This window comes from Carassius carassius, chromosome 47 (assembly GCF_963082965.1).
Source record: "Carassius carassius chromosome 47, fCarCar2.1, whole genome shotgun sequence".
Classification (NCBI taxonomy): Eukaryota; Metazoa; Chordata; class Actinopteri; order Cypriniformes; family Cyprinidae; genus Carassius; species Carassius carassius.
Window position 1 is genome coordinate 23,524,704 of NC_081801.1, and position 20,125 is coordinate 23,544,828.

At 38.4% G+C, this 20,125-nt stretch overlaps 1 protein-coding gene and 1 long non-coding RNA gene across 3 annotated transcripts; both read right to left on the reverse strand.

Annotated features, from left to right (window-relative positions):
* Positions 1-4,659: 4,659 nt before the first annotated feature.
* LOC132130184 (uncharacterized) lies at positions 4,660-5,523 on the reverse strand. Its single transcript, XR_009428683.1, has 2 exons — positions 5,119-5,523; positions 4,660-5,052 (listed from the first exon to the last, which is right to left on the reverse strand). It is a non-coding gene; the product is annotated as an uncharacterized LOC132130184 (long non-coding RNA).
* Positions 5,524-5,570: 47 nt separating this feature from the next.
* On the reverse strand, positions 5,571-14,610 carry LOC132130183 (NEDD4 family-interacting protein 1-like). Of its 2 annotated transcripts, XM_059541865.1 has the most exons (9): positions 14,402-14,610; positions 12,704-12,791; positions 12,463-12,593; positions 12,292-12,342; positions 9,152-9,239; positions 8,799-8,923; positions 8,525-8,591; positions 8,180-8,285; positions 5,571-5,765 (listed from the first exon to the last, which is right to left on the reverse strand). In XM_059541865.1, the coding sequence occupies exons 1-8, from the start codon at positions 14,429-14,431 to the stop codon at positions 8,182-8,184; spliced, it is 684 nt and encodes a 227-aa protein (XP_059397848.1). In that variant the 5' UTR covers positions 14,432-14,610; the 3' UTR covers positions 5,571-5,765; positions 8,180-8,181. The 2 variants fall into 2 exon arrangements, with proteins under 2 accessions (XP_059397848.1, XP_059397849.1); XM_059541866.1 differs by lacking the exon at positions 12,292-12,342 and having other exon boundaries at positions 5,574-5,765; positions 14,402-14,608.
* Positions 14,611-20,125: the final 5,515 nt, after the last annotated feature.

Consider the following 20,125-nt stretch of genomic DNA (forward strand, 5'->3'; position numbering starts at 1 on the left):
CGGCTAATTATAGGCCACACTGTAGACCTGAGGGCCGGATGTGACAGCATGCAGTGTGTGTGTGTGTGTGTGTGTGTGTGAGAGAGAGAGAGAGAGAGAGAGAGAAAGAGAGAGAGAGAGAGAGAGAGAGAGAGAGAGAGAGAGAGAGAGAGAAAAAGAGAGAAATCATGCATGCGAGTATGTTTAACTGGGTTTGCAGCAGGGGATCCAACCTTAGCCCCTCCCACAGAGTACCGCAGCAGTGACTCATTCAGGATCAAGGCAGAGAGATGGCCAGGGTCTGCACACGCAAACACATTCCTCCAGCCCAACACACACAACGCAGTCAAACACACACACACAGCTTCAGCTCTCCAGTATGTGCTCAAATACACACAGTATGAAGTCATTCACAAAAATACTGACAAAAGTTCAATACATATGTTAACAATACTTAACAGTGATAACTGTATAACCAGATCTTTCTTAGCAAATAATTAGAAACAGAATATAATAGAATAGATTAGAAACAAGCCAAGCAGAGGAGAACAAAATAGAAGTAGAGCACAACAGAAATAGAATAGGAGCAGAAAAGAATATAAGAATATGATAAAACTCTACCAAGAATATGAGCAGAATATAACAATACTAATCTATGTAGAACATTAAAGAATAGAGTAGAACAGAATATGAGCAGAATAAAATAGAATACAAGTAGAATAGGATAGGAACCAAATACAGCAGAAGCAGAATATAATACAGTAGAAATAGACTACAAGAACACAATACTTATTTGGGGCAGAGTTGAATGGAATATAATAAAATAGAAGAGTATGAGCAGAACATAACAGGATACAATTCTTTTTTTAATTGAATAGAATAGAACAGAAACAGAATACAACAGGAGCAGAACAGAACACAATGGAAACAAATTAATACACAGTAGAATGGAATAAGTACAGTACAGAATAGAATAGAACAGAACAGAAGAACATAACTGAACAGAGTAGGAGCAGAACAGAACAGAATACAAACATAATGCAAAAAGGAGCAGAATAAATCACCATAGAAATGGAACAGAAAGAAAAGCGTAACAGAACAGCGTATGAGCAGAAACGTACAGAATGCAAAAGGAGCAAAATAGATCACAATAGAAATAAAACAGAAGAAAATAACAGAAACAGAACTAAACAGAATCAGAGTAGAATGAGACAAGAACAGTACATAATAGAGCTGAGAAGAATAGAATAGGAGCAGAGCAGAACAGAACTTCAGCAGGAAACCTGAGGTTGAAATATATTTAGCCGTTTAAATTTCATTGGACATCACAAATTTACAAGGTTTGTTTCTCATTACACTGTAGACGTGGCTCAGTTCAATATATGGTCCACTTAATAGCTGTGCTAATGCAAGTGTCTTTAATTAATGCAATAATTATGAAACTAAAGCTATTCCATTCTCATTGTCTGTAATGAACGATCATGCAATAGTTAATAATGTATATCCACCAGCAAACACGCAGAATAAAATGCTTGCTGTCACCTTTATGCACACACTGCCTACATGTGTGACAAAGAGTGAGATCAGCACACAAACTCATTTGAGCTCTATTCAGAGTTGCTGCCAAGGAAACCGGCACTGTTTTTTTTCTCCACTTCCATTTTTTTCTTCCTCAATGAACGAGTGACGTGCTTCTGCCTCACTCCACCCAAACCCCCTCCCAACAGGGAACAGAGCGGCCCATTCATACAAGCGCTCAGCCAATCAGCTGCCAGGGGAAAGCGGGGGTGGTCTGTGACGAATAGGTCACCTGTATTACATCACTGGGCTTCAGGAGCAGTGAGCGAGAAAGAGGAGAAAATCTGAATGAAGAGCGAGCCCTCCCCACTTCCCCCCACCAGTTCTTTCTCTCAATTTCTCTAGCATGAGTCAGAGGCAGTCTGATTCCCTTGATGCACTGCGGAAGCCTGGCATGACGTCTCTTCGCGCTTTCTCTGTGTGTGTGTTTGGAGGGTGGATGGTTGAATGAATCCTCTGCAGCCAATCGCACCATCCCAGCTGTCTCTCCTCATTCATAAATATATGAAATGTGGATGTAGATAGTTGGGTAATATGGTTGGCCAATATTTCAGCATCTCAAATACTCTGTAGGACTCTTGATATACACAACTATAGTTTTGTTGATATTCTGAATTAGATGGTCATAGAAAGACCATATTAGATGGTCGTAGAAAGATCATATTACAATGTCAACCACATAAACTTCTTACAAGACAGTAGAGTACATGGTGCATATTGTTAAGTACATCTTTTGGGAAAACTATGGTCATTTTAATAATAAGAATGATGTTATATGATATCCCGTAGAACACGGCTCAAAAGTTGTACATTTCTGGTTCAATGTCTATGAAGTGGTTCTTGAGCTTTACTGATGGGGCCACGGGTCCTCATTAAACCAAAAAGGTTCGGAAACACTGATCTATAAACAGTTTGTATGATGGTTACTGATTGCTGGAGCAGAATCCAGGTGATATAAGATAAGCAAAAACACAGTATTTGTGATTGATTGCCACTCATAACCAGTGATGAGAGAGAGGTGCGGAAAGCAAGTGTGAGCAGAATACATTGGACTCAGCAGCAGCCTCCGATGAGTCACCAATCGTTTGGCCGTCACTCCCGGTAACCGGTCCACCCTCACCACGGTAACCAGTCAGCGAGAGTCTTTGCACCGTTCGATTGACTTTATCAGCACAGAGACACACACACACACCAACAAAACATCTATGTCAAATGTGTATGGGGGGAGGGGTGGGGGGCTGTATGACTCATAGATGACTAAAGCCCCCCGCCCACACCTTTACCAAGTGCTGAGACTGTACCATGTATCAGATGGTAATAGCATGGTACTTTGATTCATACCATGGTATTTGATGATTTCCATGTCCAAAAAAAGTAAGGTTTTTTTTTTTTTTTTAAAGGTTACACAGTGGTATTACCATGGTACTGGATGATTATCCTGTATAATGGTATTCACATGTGTAAAAAGTGGTATTACATCATCATATGTCTAAAAAACAGTACTGCCATGGAACATTCATTGGAGGATAAATAAATAGATACATACATGTACATGCATGGTATGACCATGCTACATGTTCTAAAAGTTATGGTATGGTTCACGTGATCAGATGGTTTTAGAAAGTAATAGCATGTTTTTTGTTTCATTTTTTTTTTTTAGAATGTTTAAAAAAAGAAAAAAAAAATATATATATATATACAGTGTTACCATGGTACATGTCCAACAAATATAACATGGTACTGGCATTGCACATGATACCAAGATGTTGCCATGCTTCCTTATTAAGTACCATATTATTAGCATCTGATCCCATCATTGTACTATAGTATTGCTATGGTACACTTTTCTTATCAATACTTAAAACAAAGTAAACATTAACTGGAATATAAATACAATTTGAAAAAAAAAAACAATAATAAAACATTTTATTTCAGCTACTGTACATTTTTAATGTACTCAGACAACACTTCTCATTTTTATTTAGTTTAAGCTGAAATACTTTATCTAAACATTATCTAAAGATATCAAAATGGAATAAAATTATATACTAAATATATACTAAAATACCACTGAAAATGTTGTTTAGATTATTAAAATGTTCTTCTTATTAAAAACAAAACTGAAACGGTTTCAGAAGAACATTTTAATAATCTAAAAAACATTTTCAGTGGTATTTTTTTTCACACTTTAATGGCATCACTGCGAAAACCTCCTTTGAAGCCTTTATTTGGGAGAATTTACATGCCCAGATTAACATGAACACACACACACACACACACCTATATCTGTCACAGTCACCCCCCCCCCCCCACACCTCCAAATCCAAATGGGACTCTGGTCCCCTTCTTAGAAAGCCATCCTGGATATATTTAGGACTCCAGAGTATGAGTTCGTTTGTGTTTGCGGAGATGATTGCCGGTGGTAGGAGAGTGTTAGGTTATTAAATGCTGTGCGCTTCCCCCAGGAAGTCACACCAGGAGGAGGAATGAGAGCTGCTGGTTTCACACCTCAAATGGACAATACAAACAGGCAATAACAGGAGACAGCCTGTGCCTGCTCCTCAGATCCACACTCGCATAAACACAACTCCACTGCATTCATGAGCTATTAGATATGCATCAGAAAACATCACTGATGCGCAAGCCACAAAAATATCTTTGTATTCAAAACCAGCTGTTTAATATTCTACATTCCACATGATTCATTACTTTCATTTCGCTGACATGATATATTGCTTGTCAATAGACTTCAGCCGCAACCGCAAAAGAAATTTGCCCTTGTTGACATGAATATTTTTCATCTACATCCGACCAAGGAAATCAGGTCAGACTAGTTTTATTGGTTCAGCGACTTCAGGAGAGGATAACAGTTGAAAACAAACCTTCAGTAACAGATGATTCTATCTCAAAGGATTTTGCAGTTAGAAAATGGTCATATAGAACTGACAATAATGTTAATAAATAATAATAATAACCAGTTTTACATTGAATAAAGTTAATCAAAGTTTAATTGCAAAGTACTTTAAATGTTTACTCAAATTTCTTGTGTATACTTCATTCACCCTCACATCAAAGATACACCAAAAACATTTCCAGTAAACATTGAACATTGAACACGAGAGACGTTTAATAGCAGTATCTTATTTACAAGCAAATGAATGTGCACAGCCACTGGGATTCAAAGCTGCATGGAAAACTGAACACAAAAGAGTAACTTCCTGTGTCATGGATGAGACCCAAGGTTACAAGAGCAGACAAGCCACAGCAAAATCATGCATGATTGGACAGCGAGAGATCAAACGGGCCCCTATCACGGCCACTGCACAAGGTGGGGGAAGAAATGTGCGGTGCTATAGTATAAAAGGAGACATGTTTGAATGCACATATTAAAGTTCTCTTCCCTGAAAAGTTGCAAGTACTCAAACATGGGGCCAAATGTTAAGTGTAAAACCATATATTTATTTTTAATGATGATAGATGCCATTCACACATCTCCTGGATCTTTTAAGAAATATCCCTTGATCATAATTTTGGTATTAATAAGCCATTTGAAAGAACTACATGGCCAAAAATACACGTCTGATCCACATCAATAATGACGACTTAAAAACAGTATCTTTAATTTCAAGTCATGTAAGGAGGCAGAGAGAAAGAGAGAAACAGTAGAAGAGAATAGAAGAAAAGCATTGACCGTTTAAGATTCAATTCATTTAACACTGCCATTCACAAAGAGAAAAGCTCTTCATGAATGGAGATCAGCAGTGACTGGTTGCCTACTTGTCAAACGTCACTGAATGAGACGGAAAAAAACCAAAAAAACACTGAAATAAAAAAGCAAGACTTCCCCCTACTGGTTAACAGGGAGCAAAGTGCATGCCTGTACTACACACAAGGCTTTTTAAATACATTACAGACTTGAAAAGAGCAAATAGCACTCAACATCAAACCACTAATGATTTTCATACATCTAGAAAAGTAATAAGAGTATCTTGCCATCTTGACACCCAAACTGCATTTTAAAAGCAGAGACAGAGAAAAAACTAACAAAAAAAAACACGCTCTTCCTTCAATGCTCTGGAGTTCGGTGGTCTTCCTTTCAGATGAGTAGATAACAGATGGAAGGATTTTTCTTTCTTAAATATATTTTCCCCACTGTGTCAATGGCTCAATGCAAGCCCCAAGAATGTGTTTTCATTTCCAGCAAGTGTCTAGAGTAGATAAAAAATATATATATATCATTATTCATGTGTTCACTTTACTGGACTTGACAGTCATTATTATAACTATTCCAGAGCTGTTCCAAAATGCATGCTTGCTTCAGAGCACAAATTCTGTATGGTCACCTGCAACACTGGACAGTGCCTTTATATGGCATGTGCAACTAGGGATGGGAGTTTTCCACAAATATCACATTCGAATATTTGAGCTCACAAAAAACGAATATTCGAATATTCGTTTATTTAAATTAAGTTTAATGAGTCAGACGTTATTTTTCAGCAACATATGTTTTCGTCATTTTGAACAAGCTTAGGCTACAATAAGCTTGAACATTACACATCGTGTTTTGTAGCTGAAAACCTTTAACAATGCGTGCAAACAAACAAAAGTACAGATTAAAAGCAAAAAAAAAAAAAGAAAAGTGAACAAAGAAAAAACGTAAAGCAGCCTGCAGCAATTAGGCTATTGTACAGAATGTAGCTTACACTTAACTTTTAAACTGTCAGCAAATCTTTTTTGCTTTTTTCTATTGTTTCAAATGTTCTTGTTAAGAAATACGGGCATGTAAACATGATTGGGGGAAAGTCGGCTCCTTAGTCTGTTAACAATAAGGCCGGCCGTGGAGAAAACGTGCTCTGACGGCACAGACGTTGGCGGGACTCACAAATAACGGTGTGCTAAGTGAATACGTTTTGTGAAGCGCTTCGTGTTTTCTTTTCACCACTGAATGGGATCCTCATCTGGTGGAATACATGGCTCCAGCAAGAACTGTTCCCACTCGCCTCGGCTGGACTCTCTGTAATCATCGCTGGAGAACTGGCTCAGCCTTTTCCGATGAGTGGGCATTGCATCTTCTTCATCGTGGCGACTACATCCGCACCACTCGCATCAAGGAAAATGTTCTGATAATGTTCAAAAAAGTTTTTTTTTCTTACTTCTCTCATGTTTTCATCGAGAAACCTGAGATGTTTGTGCCGAGGGTCTAGGGCAGACGCGAGAAGAGGAGTTTTCACTGCATTCTCCAAGTTAGCTGTGTTTATTCGTTGCTTGAGAGATGCTGCAACAATGTTCTTGGATCACTTTCTGTGATTCTCCACGGCATATTTGAAGTACTGTAGAAGACCGCAGTTCTTTTAGGGGGCGTTCACATATCGCGTCTTTTGTGCGCTCAAGTTCATTATTTCCAATGTAGGCGCGCGGTATGCGCGCTCATAATGGAAGCGACGCGGTCGCGATGCGCACGCGGTGCGACGCGGTCCCGTTTTTTCCAGGCGCGTCCGCACAGCATCGAGTTAAAAACATCTCAACTTTCAGAATGCCACAAGGTCACCGCAGGTCATGTGACAAGAACTAAACATTCAGCTTCATCCTTTCCTGAAACAACGTTGAAAGCTCAGCCAAGATGAAGGAACAGCTGATCATAGCTGTATATGGATTGCCATTTTGAAATAAATTTAGTAGCAGAGCTACTGAAAGCGATTTTTTTTGTGTGCTGCAAATCCATCTATCCTTTGCTGAAATTTCCGCGTCTTCATGGAGAGAACGCGTCGCCTCAGGAGCGCTTCTTTGGAAAGAAGGAGAAAGCGGCGCGCATAGCCTTTTCCACGCCTTATTAGGCGCGAAATGTGAATGGCCCCTTAATCATTCATTAATTATTTTTTGCTTGCATACACCTTCAAATATGCCGTGGAGAATCACAGAAAGTGACCAAATTAGGTTTTATTGTGAACTTTTTTTTTTTTTTTTTTTTGCGAAATTCGAATATCATTTTTATTTATCGAATAATTAGAGCAGAACGAATATTCGAATGTTCGACTATCCGTGCACATCCCAACATCCTGTGCAACCCAACCCAATGTGCCCTTTTCAGGATACTGTATCTTAAAGTTTTACATTTGTAAAATCCAAATTAGCTAACACAGACCTGTGGAACTGCAGTGTCCTTGATATAATCTGCCCAAGACAGAGCTTCAGGGAGACAGGATGGACAGCTGATTGTCCCTGCAGGGGCAAACCTTGTGTCTCCCCAGATGTTTCAAGCATTTGCAAGTGTCTTGTGGAAGTGTGAGCTAACATCTCAGCAAGAACTGCTAAACCTGGTGCAGTCCACGAGAATGAGATGCACTCTACTACTTAAAGCAGCTGTGTGAATGTGAGAGAACATTTCTTTCCTTTTTTTTTTTTTTTGCCAAGTTAAAAAACAAATTCAATAATAATTAAAAAATAATTCAAGGCATCCTGAAAAGAGGGTGTTCATAACAATAGGTTATGGAAAAACGGTTTTTAATTTAAATTTGCATACATTTTTAAATATATAATATATAATATAATATATAGCTGACTATAAATATTAAGGAGGAGGTTTCTCATTAGGGAATATTCATATTTGCTCAGGAATATTTACCTTTAATAGATGAAGAGAACTCTGGTCCGTGGAAGAGTAGAAACGGAGTCTGCCATTCTTCGGATCTTAGCATAGTTAATAAAGCCTCTGAGGAAGAGCAGGATGCCTGTAGGTCATAAAAACTCATCAGCGCTTGAGCCCTCTTCTTAAACGGCCTTTGAACTGGGCCGACAATGTACATTTTTAATGCTCAATGTGTCATTACACAAGAAAAACAGACACATTTTTAGCAGTTATCGATACAGAGCATAAGCTTCTTTACAAGCAAAACATTTCACACAAGGAACTTCAGCTGAAAGCAGAAAAAAAAAAAAACCTGTGGTTGTTTCGTGCACTCATACTTACCAAGCACCAGAAACACCCACCACAACCAGTACTGTCCATCAAAGTAAGCAGGGAAATAAGTAGAGAACTGAGAATGAAAAGAGAGAGGAAGAGTGAGAAAGAGATGCACGGATAAAAACACCCATCATGCCCAGGCTTGTAATGTCATGAAGAAAACCCATTACAGCACGTATGAATCATTTAGTTAGATTCTAGCTGTTGTGGTGATTACTAATGGAGGGCAATGTGCTTCTGAAATGTTCTCACTAACTAAATGGTCTAGGTGGAAGCGTACCCGTACGATGAGAATCCATTTGATGAGGGACAGACCAAACCCAGATATGGCGCCATAACGCCCAGCTGCTGAGGTTGTAAGGCAGAACGATAGAAAGAAGCCAATCCAGTTGAAGAGGAATGCCACTGAGGAAAAATTATATTTTAAAACTGAATTTAACAGAAATATCAGATGTTCAAAAGATTATGTGGAACGGGTGGATTATTCCCACTTAAAAAAAAAATAAAAAAATCCCTTTAACATGACCATCATCACCAGCATTTTCTTTTTGTCACTTTTCTCCCGCTGGATGGGAAGGAGATAAAAGAAGATAGAGATAGGAACGCAAATCTTGCTTCCGTGAAAACACTTACTGAAACATGTCAACATGAAAATGCCATCGTTGCCTATCTGCAGCTGGTCAGCATCCTCAAAGTCATCTCTGGCCACAAAGTCATCATCCTGCAGGGAAATATACAGAGACAGAGGCGTCCATCAAATCTAAATGTGTAACAGAGACAGGAAGAGGAAAGCAAGGCTAAAACACATAACACGGGTCATAACACGAGAAATCTGATTTTCCTTGATTGTTGAAATCATTTTTATAAGTTAAGAAAGAAGTTATTTGTTCTATTAAAGCATCTAGATTTACATACATCCTCCTGTAGAGCAATCAATCAACAAATGGTTAAACATGACTGTACCACAAGCCCTGCCCACTAGCCGACTACACTAAGGCATCAAAAGCAAACTGAATCAATTATAATCACTGACACGGTCTATACTGGATACAGTATTACAGATGCCCGTTCAATTTACTCCATGCACTAGAGCTACTCCAGTCTAGACAACAAATGGAAACACTGACTTCAGAACCACGAACAAGTGGATTGTTTATTCTTAATGGCCTTTGGAGAATTATATATTTGTTCTGAGCATTTGACTCCATATCGTTATGTAAATGAAGCACAGAGAGCAAAAAAAAAAAACTTCTGTGGAAAGATGAAGCAGCCAACTGTATTGGATCTGACAACAGCTGCAACGCAATCCAATTACACAGACAAAACAATGTTTGTCAAATTGTTGACTGTTAATGATGGTTGTACATGGATAATGTTTTTAGTATTACTCACATGCAATAGCAAGAGGTGTTGATACTATTTCCTATGCAGTGACCTTAGCCAATCATTACAGTGGCCATTTACTGACAAACCCTAAAGTAGCCACTCTTTAAAAACAGATCACTTCAAACAGAGGATCAGCAAATATTTTAAAAATGTGTGAAAAATACTTTATTAATATTATAAGTGCCCATTAAGAAACAATTTTAAAAAAATCCATGTCATGACCCCTTTAAATGAGCGAAAACAAGAGAATTAGATAACAGGAGAGGAGAGTGAGTGGATGCATTGGGGCTCATATAATTCACAGAAACATAAACCACAAACACTTAAGTGGACTGATGATTTCACACTTGGTCTGATTGCTTGGTCTAAACCATAGTTGGATTGCTTACCCTTCCTCATTGCTGCCTATGGATTCTGTTACATTTTATGGACAACACTCATCTGGAAAACAGCGGAGGATGCAGGAATATGTTTTCCTAAACATAAGAATACTAAGTGCAGACTAAGTGCTCTAAACTAAAGCATATAGTTTGCCCTGTCACGCACCTTGATGGATGTGTGTGCCATTTAAAGCAGTGTTTTAATCGGTTAACATTTTTAACATTTTTTAACTTTTGCACCCTCTTTAATTGCACACAGCCTTCATGAACAAATTCACAAAATCTTTCTACACTGCTTTCAAACTTCACATCGTTTTAGGACAACTTTGAGCAGGATGTGAAATGTTTAGTAAATTATGGATTTAAAAACAATCGTTCAATAAAAGTATATATATATATTTTTTTAATAATTATTTATTCAGTGATTAATCAAATAAATAATTAACAGATTAATCTGTGTTCAGAATTGTTAATTGCATGCACAGAATTCAACTTCTGGTGGAGACAGGCAGATAAATGCATTGAGTTTCCACGGACCATCTTTTAAAACCAGACTCATGCACGGTTTATGGGTGCACACCCAAGTTTGGAAAACATTTCAACCAAACTGAACTCTGCCATCAAACCGATCTGAGGGTGCACCAACAAAGTGTTTGTGTGAAAGTACCTTAAGGAAGAACAAGTACTTAAAACAGCCAACATGAATATGTATAATTTAAACAAATCTCTGAATGACTAATGAACATTTAATTTTACAAACCTTGCAAACTTAGTTGAATCCAGCTGTAAGATCTTGTGAAGTGTGTATGTGTATCACGTGTTCTCTGTGTGACGGTCGGTGTGTGTGAATTGTAATTGAATGCTTTATACTTTAAACTCGTGATTTCAAATTATGCTGCGCTTTATGCATTTGCCCGCTGTCATATTCATGTCATTTTCTCTGTGTGCTGTGTGTAAAATGAGGGTTACCCTGGCTTTATTTGAAAATTATGATTCCCAGTGCACACAAACTTCCCAGAATACTGAGTGCTCTGTTGGTTACAGTGTTTACTTTCTTTTTAATTCTATTTTTATTAAATATTTATATATTTGTGAAAAAAATAGTGTCATCTAAAGTATATGTTTCTTTTACACATTTACTTCTTCATCCATTGTCAAATGATTTCAAATTTCTTAAATATTAATTTATGTCTTGTAGCTTTATATCGGTCCCCTGCTTTCCAAGATATCGGCGTAAAAAAAAAAAAAAAAAAAAAAACATATCGGTCGACCACTATTCGTGACATTTCTCTGGATTTTTTGCTGACTTTAAAACAAGAGATTCTCAAATTTAGACATCACAGCAGTCATATTCGAACGTTAGCCACTTTTTGCTAGCACTGGGATACTATAGAAGAATGGAAGGTGTGATGGGATCTTGTCAAGTGTTTTGGAAGTTTTCAAAAGGGAAGAGTAAAAATATATAGTTTTAAAATCAGGTTTTTAAAAATCTAAATGAAACTTGTTTGGGGTTCACCTCACCCTATCCGACACGTTTCATAGAGGGGCTTCGAATAATCACAGCTGGAAGGTATAAATAGTATTGAGACATTTAAAAAGTTAGAGCATTTTTAGCTTGACATGCAAAGTGCTTAAAAATAAGAGAAAGTCGTAGCTACTAAATATATTTGGCTGCATGTGTGTAGATAGAAAAAAAAGAAAAGAAAAAAATTCAGATACTCTATAGCACTTAACTATCATCACATCTAAAACCGAAGACACCAGGGGCAACATTTCATGACTTGAAAGCACCAAATGCTAACAACTGTATCAAATATGCAATGGCAGCTTTTTAATAGTGCAGATATTTCTTTCTGTGCGGCAAATTTACATTACAAAAATAAACGTACATCTATCCCTAGTCAAGACATGTAACCTGTTCAAGCCATAAAACAGGACCCTGGGGTCTTCCTAGATCGACATCCCCTCCACCACCACACTTTACAGTCTCACACACTCTTATTGTACCTCCAGCACACAGCGAGTAACGTCATCGAATGTGTCCAGATGCTCCCTGTGCTGTACGCAAGCAGTGTGTGGCAGAGAAACAGAGCAGTGAACAGGGGACACTACATCACAATAAAGGTTTTTTTTATCCTAGCGCCGGACCGAATTAATGGGTGAGATTTCGGTACTTACTCGGCCTGACACCAGCTGGATAGTAGCCTCTGCTTTGGTTCTCTCAGCCTCGTCGTAAGATGGTAAAGATGTGGCTACATTATAAGATGGGGGCTTGGGAAATGTTGCATCGTCTTTGTAATCAAAATATGCTGAGTAGAAGGAAAAAACAGAAATGGTGATTACTCACGTGTTATTGCATAATGTAAAAATTTAAATCAGAAAATCTAATGGATTTATGGGCACTATTAATGTTGCATACCTGCGCTTTCAGCTGCAAGGCTACTGTAAGGGGGCGGAGGATCACTGGCCACCTGAGGTCCCTCCTCTGGCTCCTCTTCATTGGGCAGCTGGTGACACAAAGGAATTCATTGGCTGCATGAAAACCTGAACTTTGACTCCAGAGTTTGACCATGACATCGCATATGCAACTGGAAATATGAGATTTTTTTTCCCCCCAAGCAAAATACTAATGTGTTAAATTTAAATAGCAGTGGTGTCAGTTTAAATACTCCCTAAAAATGCACACTATGACAATGTAACTCCATTACTTATGTAACTCTACGTTTGAACTCACATGACTTGCCAGACACTCATCACGTGGCCACACACTAAACAGTCACATTTGTTCCAGAAGTGCTCACCTTCACCATTTCATAAATCAGAGGGAAAAACTGGCTTAAATATAATTTAATTCATAATTTATTCACTAAATGATGAAGTAAACAGCCACATAATACAACAGGTCTAAATAAGGTCAAATCTACTACATGCCTTCTACTCTCTTTTTCAAAGTTTACAGTTTTTTAGGAAGCAAAAGTGCTTTTAGTGCAATTCAAAAAATGTGCACCTTCATGGTGTGGGACATGCGTTGTTATTATTATTAAGTATTAAGATATATTTCAAGATAAACATTTACTTGACTGAAGCAACTAAGCTGAACATTTTAGATAAGTAGTCCGCTGTATTGTTACACAAACTTCACTGATTTACGATTCACATTATAATAAGCTATCAGGATTTCTTCTTTCAAACATATAAATGACAACATATGTAACAATTTGCATATTTGTGCTCAATTGGGGTATATTTTTCTCAAAGTATAAGCTCCATATTCTCACTATATCATACTGTAAGGGCCATAAACTGGTGTAATTAAAACACTTTTTTTTCTGACCCTCATTTCAGGCATTACATCAAGCTTTGTTGGGTTAAAGGGGCCATGTATTATACATAGTGAAATTGTTTTTCATATTTATATATATTTAAAAGCAATACCATGGTTCCATGTTCCAAGACCCAGAATCATGAATTTATCATCGTTTTAACACGGCAGAAGCAGCTTTTGAAGCATCTTGGAAATGCAGTTCTGACTATAGTAGATCAAAGTACCATGGCATTGCCATCTAAGGTTAGTGTAATAACCTTTACCAAATTTGATATATTCTTGTGTATGATGGTTCTTAATTACACACTTATAGCATGTCTCTCATAGTGCGAAATTACATCACATGGGCCTGTACTAGTTCAGTGATCTAATCAAATATTTAGTCAACTTCCAAATTTAACAAACCTGATTCTTTCTACATGAATATTTGTCAATCTGCAACGTCTCTGCATTACGTTAACTTGCCCTGCACGGGGATTGTAAACGAGTTAACGTTGTATAAGTTAATGGATAATGTATGAATGAAAACTTTGACGTAAGCAATAAACAACAGCATGAGCAGCTACTTTTAAATAACGAATTGGCTAAACACAATATTTTCAGAGATTAGCGCAAACTACGTGTTAAGTCACGCCGCTATCATTTAAATGGACGAGTTATTAATTTCAAAACATTGCGGCCCGCATCCTGTCAGAGCCTCGGAGTTTCCTGACAACACTGCCCGCTGTGGAGGCGCCTGCCGCCGGTCTGCTTTAAAAATAACCGTGCCGAGTCACAGTGGAACTCACTCACCTGCTGATATCTCCCACTTGGCTCAGCCATCCTCAGCGAGCTTAAAAGGATAACGAGGATCCCAATATAGACACAATTCGGGCAGCAAACTGTCTCAATAAAATTGAATATATAATTAATGTCAAGGCCACAGCCCTCAGCAGATCAGATTAGTCTTTGAGCTTCCTGTGACGGCAGACAAGTTGTGATCTATAGCGCTCTCACAGGACTACACGAGTACTACATAAACATCAACCAGGACGTATAATTTTTATGCTTTAAAATTCATTCAAAAGCATAATTTTGATAAACGTCTTTTTTTAAGTAGTAGCTTAATTCATTTTATTAAAAACTCCATCTATATACATATGTCCTACTACTTTGGTGTGAATAAAATTCAGTTTATTTACAAGAGAGAGACATTTAAATATGAAAGAAACATTTAAGAATAAAGAAGAATAATGCATTCATGTTAGTTAATGCATTAACAAATAACAATTTCCACTCCCTTTGGTTTTTTTATGGGAGTGGTATTATGCTGATTCGCCCTGTTTAGTAAATCTGGCCCCTAGTCTTTAAAAGAAGCATCATGTATTCAGAGATAAGGGTAGTTTGGATGTGACAGCTTCCTTCAAGTCTGTATGCTGTATGCTGTACAAGGAAATATGTAGAAGCTCACAATCTACATTCTGCATACAGACGTATGAGTGCTATTAATGCATGACATGACAGATATCTGATACAGCTGAAAGACGTGTCCTTTCCAGCAAAATCCATTTGATCATTGACCACCTTGACAACATGTTTTAATCACACCATCCTTAGGCAAGACCTCAAGATATAAGGCCTTAATATCACACTTAAAATAAGAAAAAAATATATATAAATATTAATACAAAAAATAAAAAAATCATAAAAACACTGATGGCAGACTGGGGTGGTGGTCCCTCTTTTTAAGAAGGGGGACCGGAGGGTGTGTTCCAACTACAGGGGGATCACACTTCTCAGCCTCCCTGGGAAAGTCTATGCCAGGGTACTGGAGAGGAGAATCCGGCCGATAGTAGAACCTCGGATTGAGGAGGAACAGTGTGGTCTTCATCCAGGCCGTGGAACACTGGACCAGCTCTATACCCTCTACAGGGTGCTGGAGGGTTCATGGGAGTTTGCCCAACCAGTCCACATGTGCTTTGTGGATTTGGAGAAGGCATTCGACTGTGTCCCTCGCGGCGGCCTGTGGAGGGTGCTCCAGGAGTATGGGGTCCGGGGCCCTTTGCTAAGGGCTATCCGGTCCCTGTACGACCGGAGCAGGAGCTTGGTTCGTATTGCCAGCAGTAAGTCAGACTTGTTCCCGGTGCATGTTGGACTCCGGCAGGGCTGCCCTTTGTCGCCGGTTCTGTTCATGATTTTTATGGATAGAATTTCTAGGCACAGCCAGGGGCCGGAGGGGGTCAGGTTTGGTGGCAGCACGATTTCGTCTCTGCTCTTTGCGGATGATGTTGTCGTGTTGGCCTCATCAAGCCAGGACCTTCAGCATGCACTGGGACGGTTTGCAGCCGAGTGTGAAGCGGCCAGGATGAGAATCAGCACCTCCAAATCCGAGGCCATGGTCCTCAGTCGGAAAAGGGTGGCTTGCCCACTTCAGGTTGGTGGAGAGTTCCTGCCTCAAGTGGAGGAGTTTAAGTATCTTGGGGTCTTGTTCACGAGTGAGGCAAGGATGGAACGGGAGATTGACAGACGGATCGGTGCAGCTTCTGCAGTAATGCGGTCGATGTACCGGTCTGTCGTGGTGAAGAAAGAGCTGAGCCGCAAGGCGAAGCTCTCGATTTACCGGTCAATCTACGTTCCTACTCTCACCTATGGTCATGAGCTTTGGGTCATGACCGAAAGGACAAGGCGGATACAGGCGGCCGAAATGAGCTTTCTCCGCAGGGTGGCTGGGCGATCCCTTAGAGATAGGGTGAGAAGCTCTGTCACTCGGGAGGAGCTCAGAGTAGAGCCACTGCTCCTCCACATCGAGAGGGGTCAGCTGAGGTGGCTCGGGCATCTGTTCCGGATGCCTCCTGGACGCCTTCCCGGGAAGGTGTTCCGGGCGCATCCCACTGGGAGGAGACCCCGGGGAAGACCTAGGACACGCTGGAGAGACTATGTCTCCCGGCTGGCCTGGGAACGCCTCGGTGTCCCCCCAGAAGAGTTGGAGGAAGTGTCTAGGGAGAGGGAAGTCTGGGGTTCTCTGCTTAGACTGCTGCCCCCGCGACCCGGCCCCGGATAAGCGGAAGAAGATGGGTGGATGGATGGATAAAAACACTCTTATAGATTTCCATTGAAGTCCTTGTGTCATTAATCATAAAATGCAAATGTATGTCATTTTTTCCCCACACAAGAGGTCAGCAGAGACACTCAATGACTCAATGCATGATCCATTATGATGGTTAGATTTGTCTGCGTGAACTGATAGGATCTCTCTCTCTCTCTCTCTCAATATGAATGTTTCTTTAAAATCCCTCAAAAAAGTAGTAGTTTGTAGTAAAACATACAATATGATGAAATACCTTTAAGGAAACACCTGTTTCCACAAAAAATGAGCACAAGGAACTTCACCAAACCAACATCCATGAAAGAGCTAAAACGGTTAAAATGTTCCTCACAGACACTGATGCAAAAAATGAAAAAGATGGTGTCATGTGACTGGTGTCACAGTCATTCTTTTCTTTCTTTAACACTGAGAGTCACAGTTGGAGTATAGGGAGAAGTTTATTCAGGTCTTTTAAAAGTGCCTTACATCTTGACTTGAGGTAAATCCATATATCATTATGAAGAACATTACAGGACATAACAAAACTGCTTTCAAATACCGATTGATAGAATTTCCTTGTGTTTTTTTACATTTTTCTAGTGAAAAGAACAAACTTTTTGCTTTTTCCAAACATTCTATAAAACACTTGCATTCATGTGCAAATTGTCTTGATAACAACTGTACAACTGCCATCTACATGACGTCATTAGGATCTGTCATTCAGAAGCATGGCTTTTCTCATCACTGCTACGCTGATGACACCCAGCTCACTACTACTCAAAGTTACGGTATGCACTGAGGATGGCGTCGGATTCCTTCTGGATGTTCTGCACCTCCTCCAACTGAAAAAGTAGAATGGGAATCTTTTGAGTGTAAAAATTAAAACAATATTGAGGTCATAAGCATGGCTAGAAATGAGCTTCTGAGGCTTATATTTTGAAGAAATCAGTTTCTAACTTGATTGGCGGTGTAAGTAGGAGCAATGAATATCACAGGAGGAAACATGTATGGCCCCTTGCGTCCCAAACACAAATATTTATTTAATTATTTATTATTGAAAGTAGAGTTAGAGAGTATTCTAGTATGAACTGCGTCCTATAGAACATATTCAGGAAGTAAAAGTTGAAAAAAGTTAAATCGATGGACATCAGTGGTGTAGTTCTAAAGAAAAACCCAGTCAGCCCCCATGCCCCTGTCCCACCACCACGAGAAAAAAAAAAAACTTTTTATTGTTGTTGGTTTATTAGTAATTTAAATAGTAATTTAGTAATAGCAATACAGTACTCTCTAACTTTGATTATTTTTCAAGTAGTCTACAGCTTGACTTCCAGGTTGTTCCAGCCCATCGGTCGACGCATTATTCTTTTAGTTCTTTATAAATTCAACATGTTTCTTTGGAATTATATTCATTGTGAAAAGTGCTTTTGAATTTATCTGAATTTAATGTTTTATTTTATTATTTTTAATTTTTTTTATTTAATGTATTATGTTTTATTTTATCCTTTTATACACTGATCGTATTATTTAGGAAGGGAATTATACTTCTTTCAAGGTGGATTTTTCAGCATGTAGAGGCAGGGCTGGACTGGGGCCATGGACATATTCAGCCCACGAGTTCCCCCACGAATGTTCTGCTGGGTTATAGTGCCTTCAATTGGAGTAAATAAATTAATAAATAAAACCAGACCGAAACAAATAATGATAGATATTGCTGAATTTTTTTTGTCAGATAAATTTGTCACTTGACTCTAAAGCAATGATTTTGAGCTAGAATGACATTAGCCCAAAACATTAGGCCTACTTCTAATGGATTCTGTCATCCTTTCCTCACCCTCAAGTGACTGACTTACTTTCTTCTGTGGAACACAAAAGAAGATATTCAGCTGAATGTTACCAAACCATTTTGCTTACACCTTTGATTTCTAAAAATGTATTCAATTTCTCAAATTATCTTCTTTTTTATGTTCCACAGTAGGACGAAATTGATACAGATATGTTATGACATGATGTTGAGTAAATGGTTCTTTTCATTTTGGGATGAACTATCCCTTTAAGAACTTTATTATTTGTAAATAATACATACCCACTTATTAAAAGACACTGATATTTATATTCAATCGGACTCTTAACAGAATGAACATTTTATTTATATTGAAATGAATTAGAACTAAACATCTAAAGAGAGACATTCTTGCTTATAATTAGTAGGCCTATTAGTAAGATAGTGGTCACTAGTAAACATGGAAGTAAAACCATGGTAAATTAGTATGGTGCTGAACTGACAAGCCTATGTAGGCCTGTTGGCGTTTTTCAGTTTACCTCTTCGTGAAGTTTACATTATCGTAGCTGTTTTCAGCCAGCATTACTACAGAACCTTTAATGTTCTCATACAGTATATCACACGACATGGCTATAACAATAATTCTGTGTCACATCTGAATGGATGAAGCGACTTTTGGCTCTTTATCACTTTAAATTGTGGCGCAAATGAAGAAAGAAAGAAAGAAAGAAAGAAAGAAAGAAAGAAAGAAAGAAAGAAAGAAAAATGGTACAATGGGGCAATACCATTTCAAAGGTTAAAGTACGCTTTAGTTAATAATATGTTACTTAAAAGTACTGATCTTTTAGGCCTAAATATGGTACAAAAGTGTACCTTTAAAAAGGCTGGCCTAACAGTCAGCGGGTCTTTTTTTTTTTTTAAACATCATTCATTTAATCTTAATTAATAATATCAATTACAATTTCAAAGGAATAATCTGCAATTATATTTTTTGTCATATTCATGCAGCCCTACTAGATGTACTCTGACAGAAACTTGGCTAAAACCGGATGATTACATTATAGACATTCTAAACTCTATTGTGGTTAGACAGCACATGACAGGACCTACTCACGGTCATTATCACACTTTAGATTTAATACCATCTCATGGAATTGATGTCAATGGCAAAATTCTGCAGCAGAGCAATGATATCTCAGATCATCTAGTCTTGTGTATACTCCTGTTACGAACTCTCATAAAAATATCAGCTCAGAGAGAAGAGTTCTATGTAGCATAAACAAAAACGAGTAAATAGCGAAGTCGCTCAAATCTATTTATTCACTCACAACAGACGTCAATAACGAACATACCAACCAGGGAACGGAATTTCACAGAACAGACAACAACTAACAGAGAGAAAAAAAAAAATACAAATATAATAACGCTTGTTTGCTGGCTAGCCTACAAGATCTGTCAAGCGCTTCTTTCTCCTCCTCGTTGAAATTTATACCGGTATCAATCAGCTCCATCAATCAGCCACTCAAATCAAAAACAGGTGCGTCCACCCTAAGAAAGAGATAGAGTGAGTACACACCATCTTATGAGCACAAGATTGTGATTGTTTCCCTTACGAAAAATAACCATGGTTTTATTATAGTAAAACTGTAGTAACCCATGGTTTTTTGGCGTG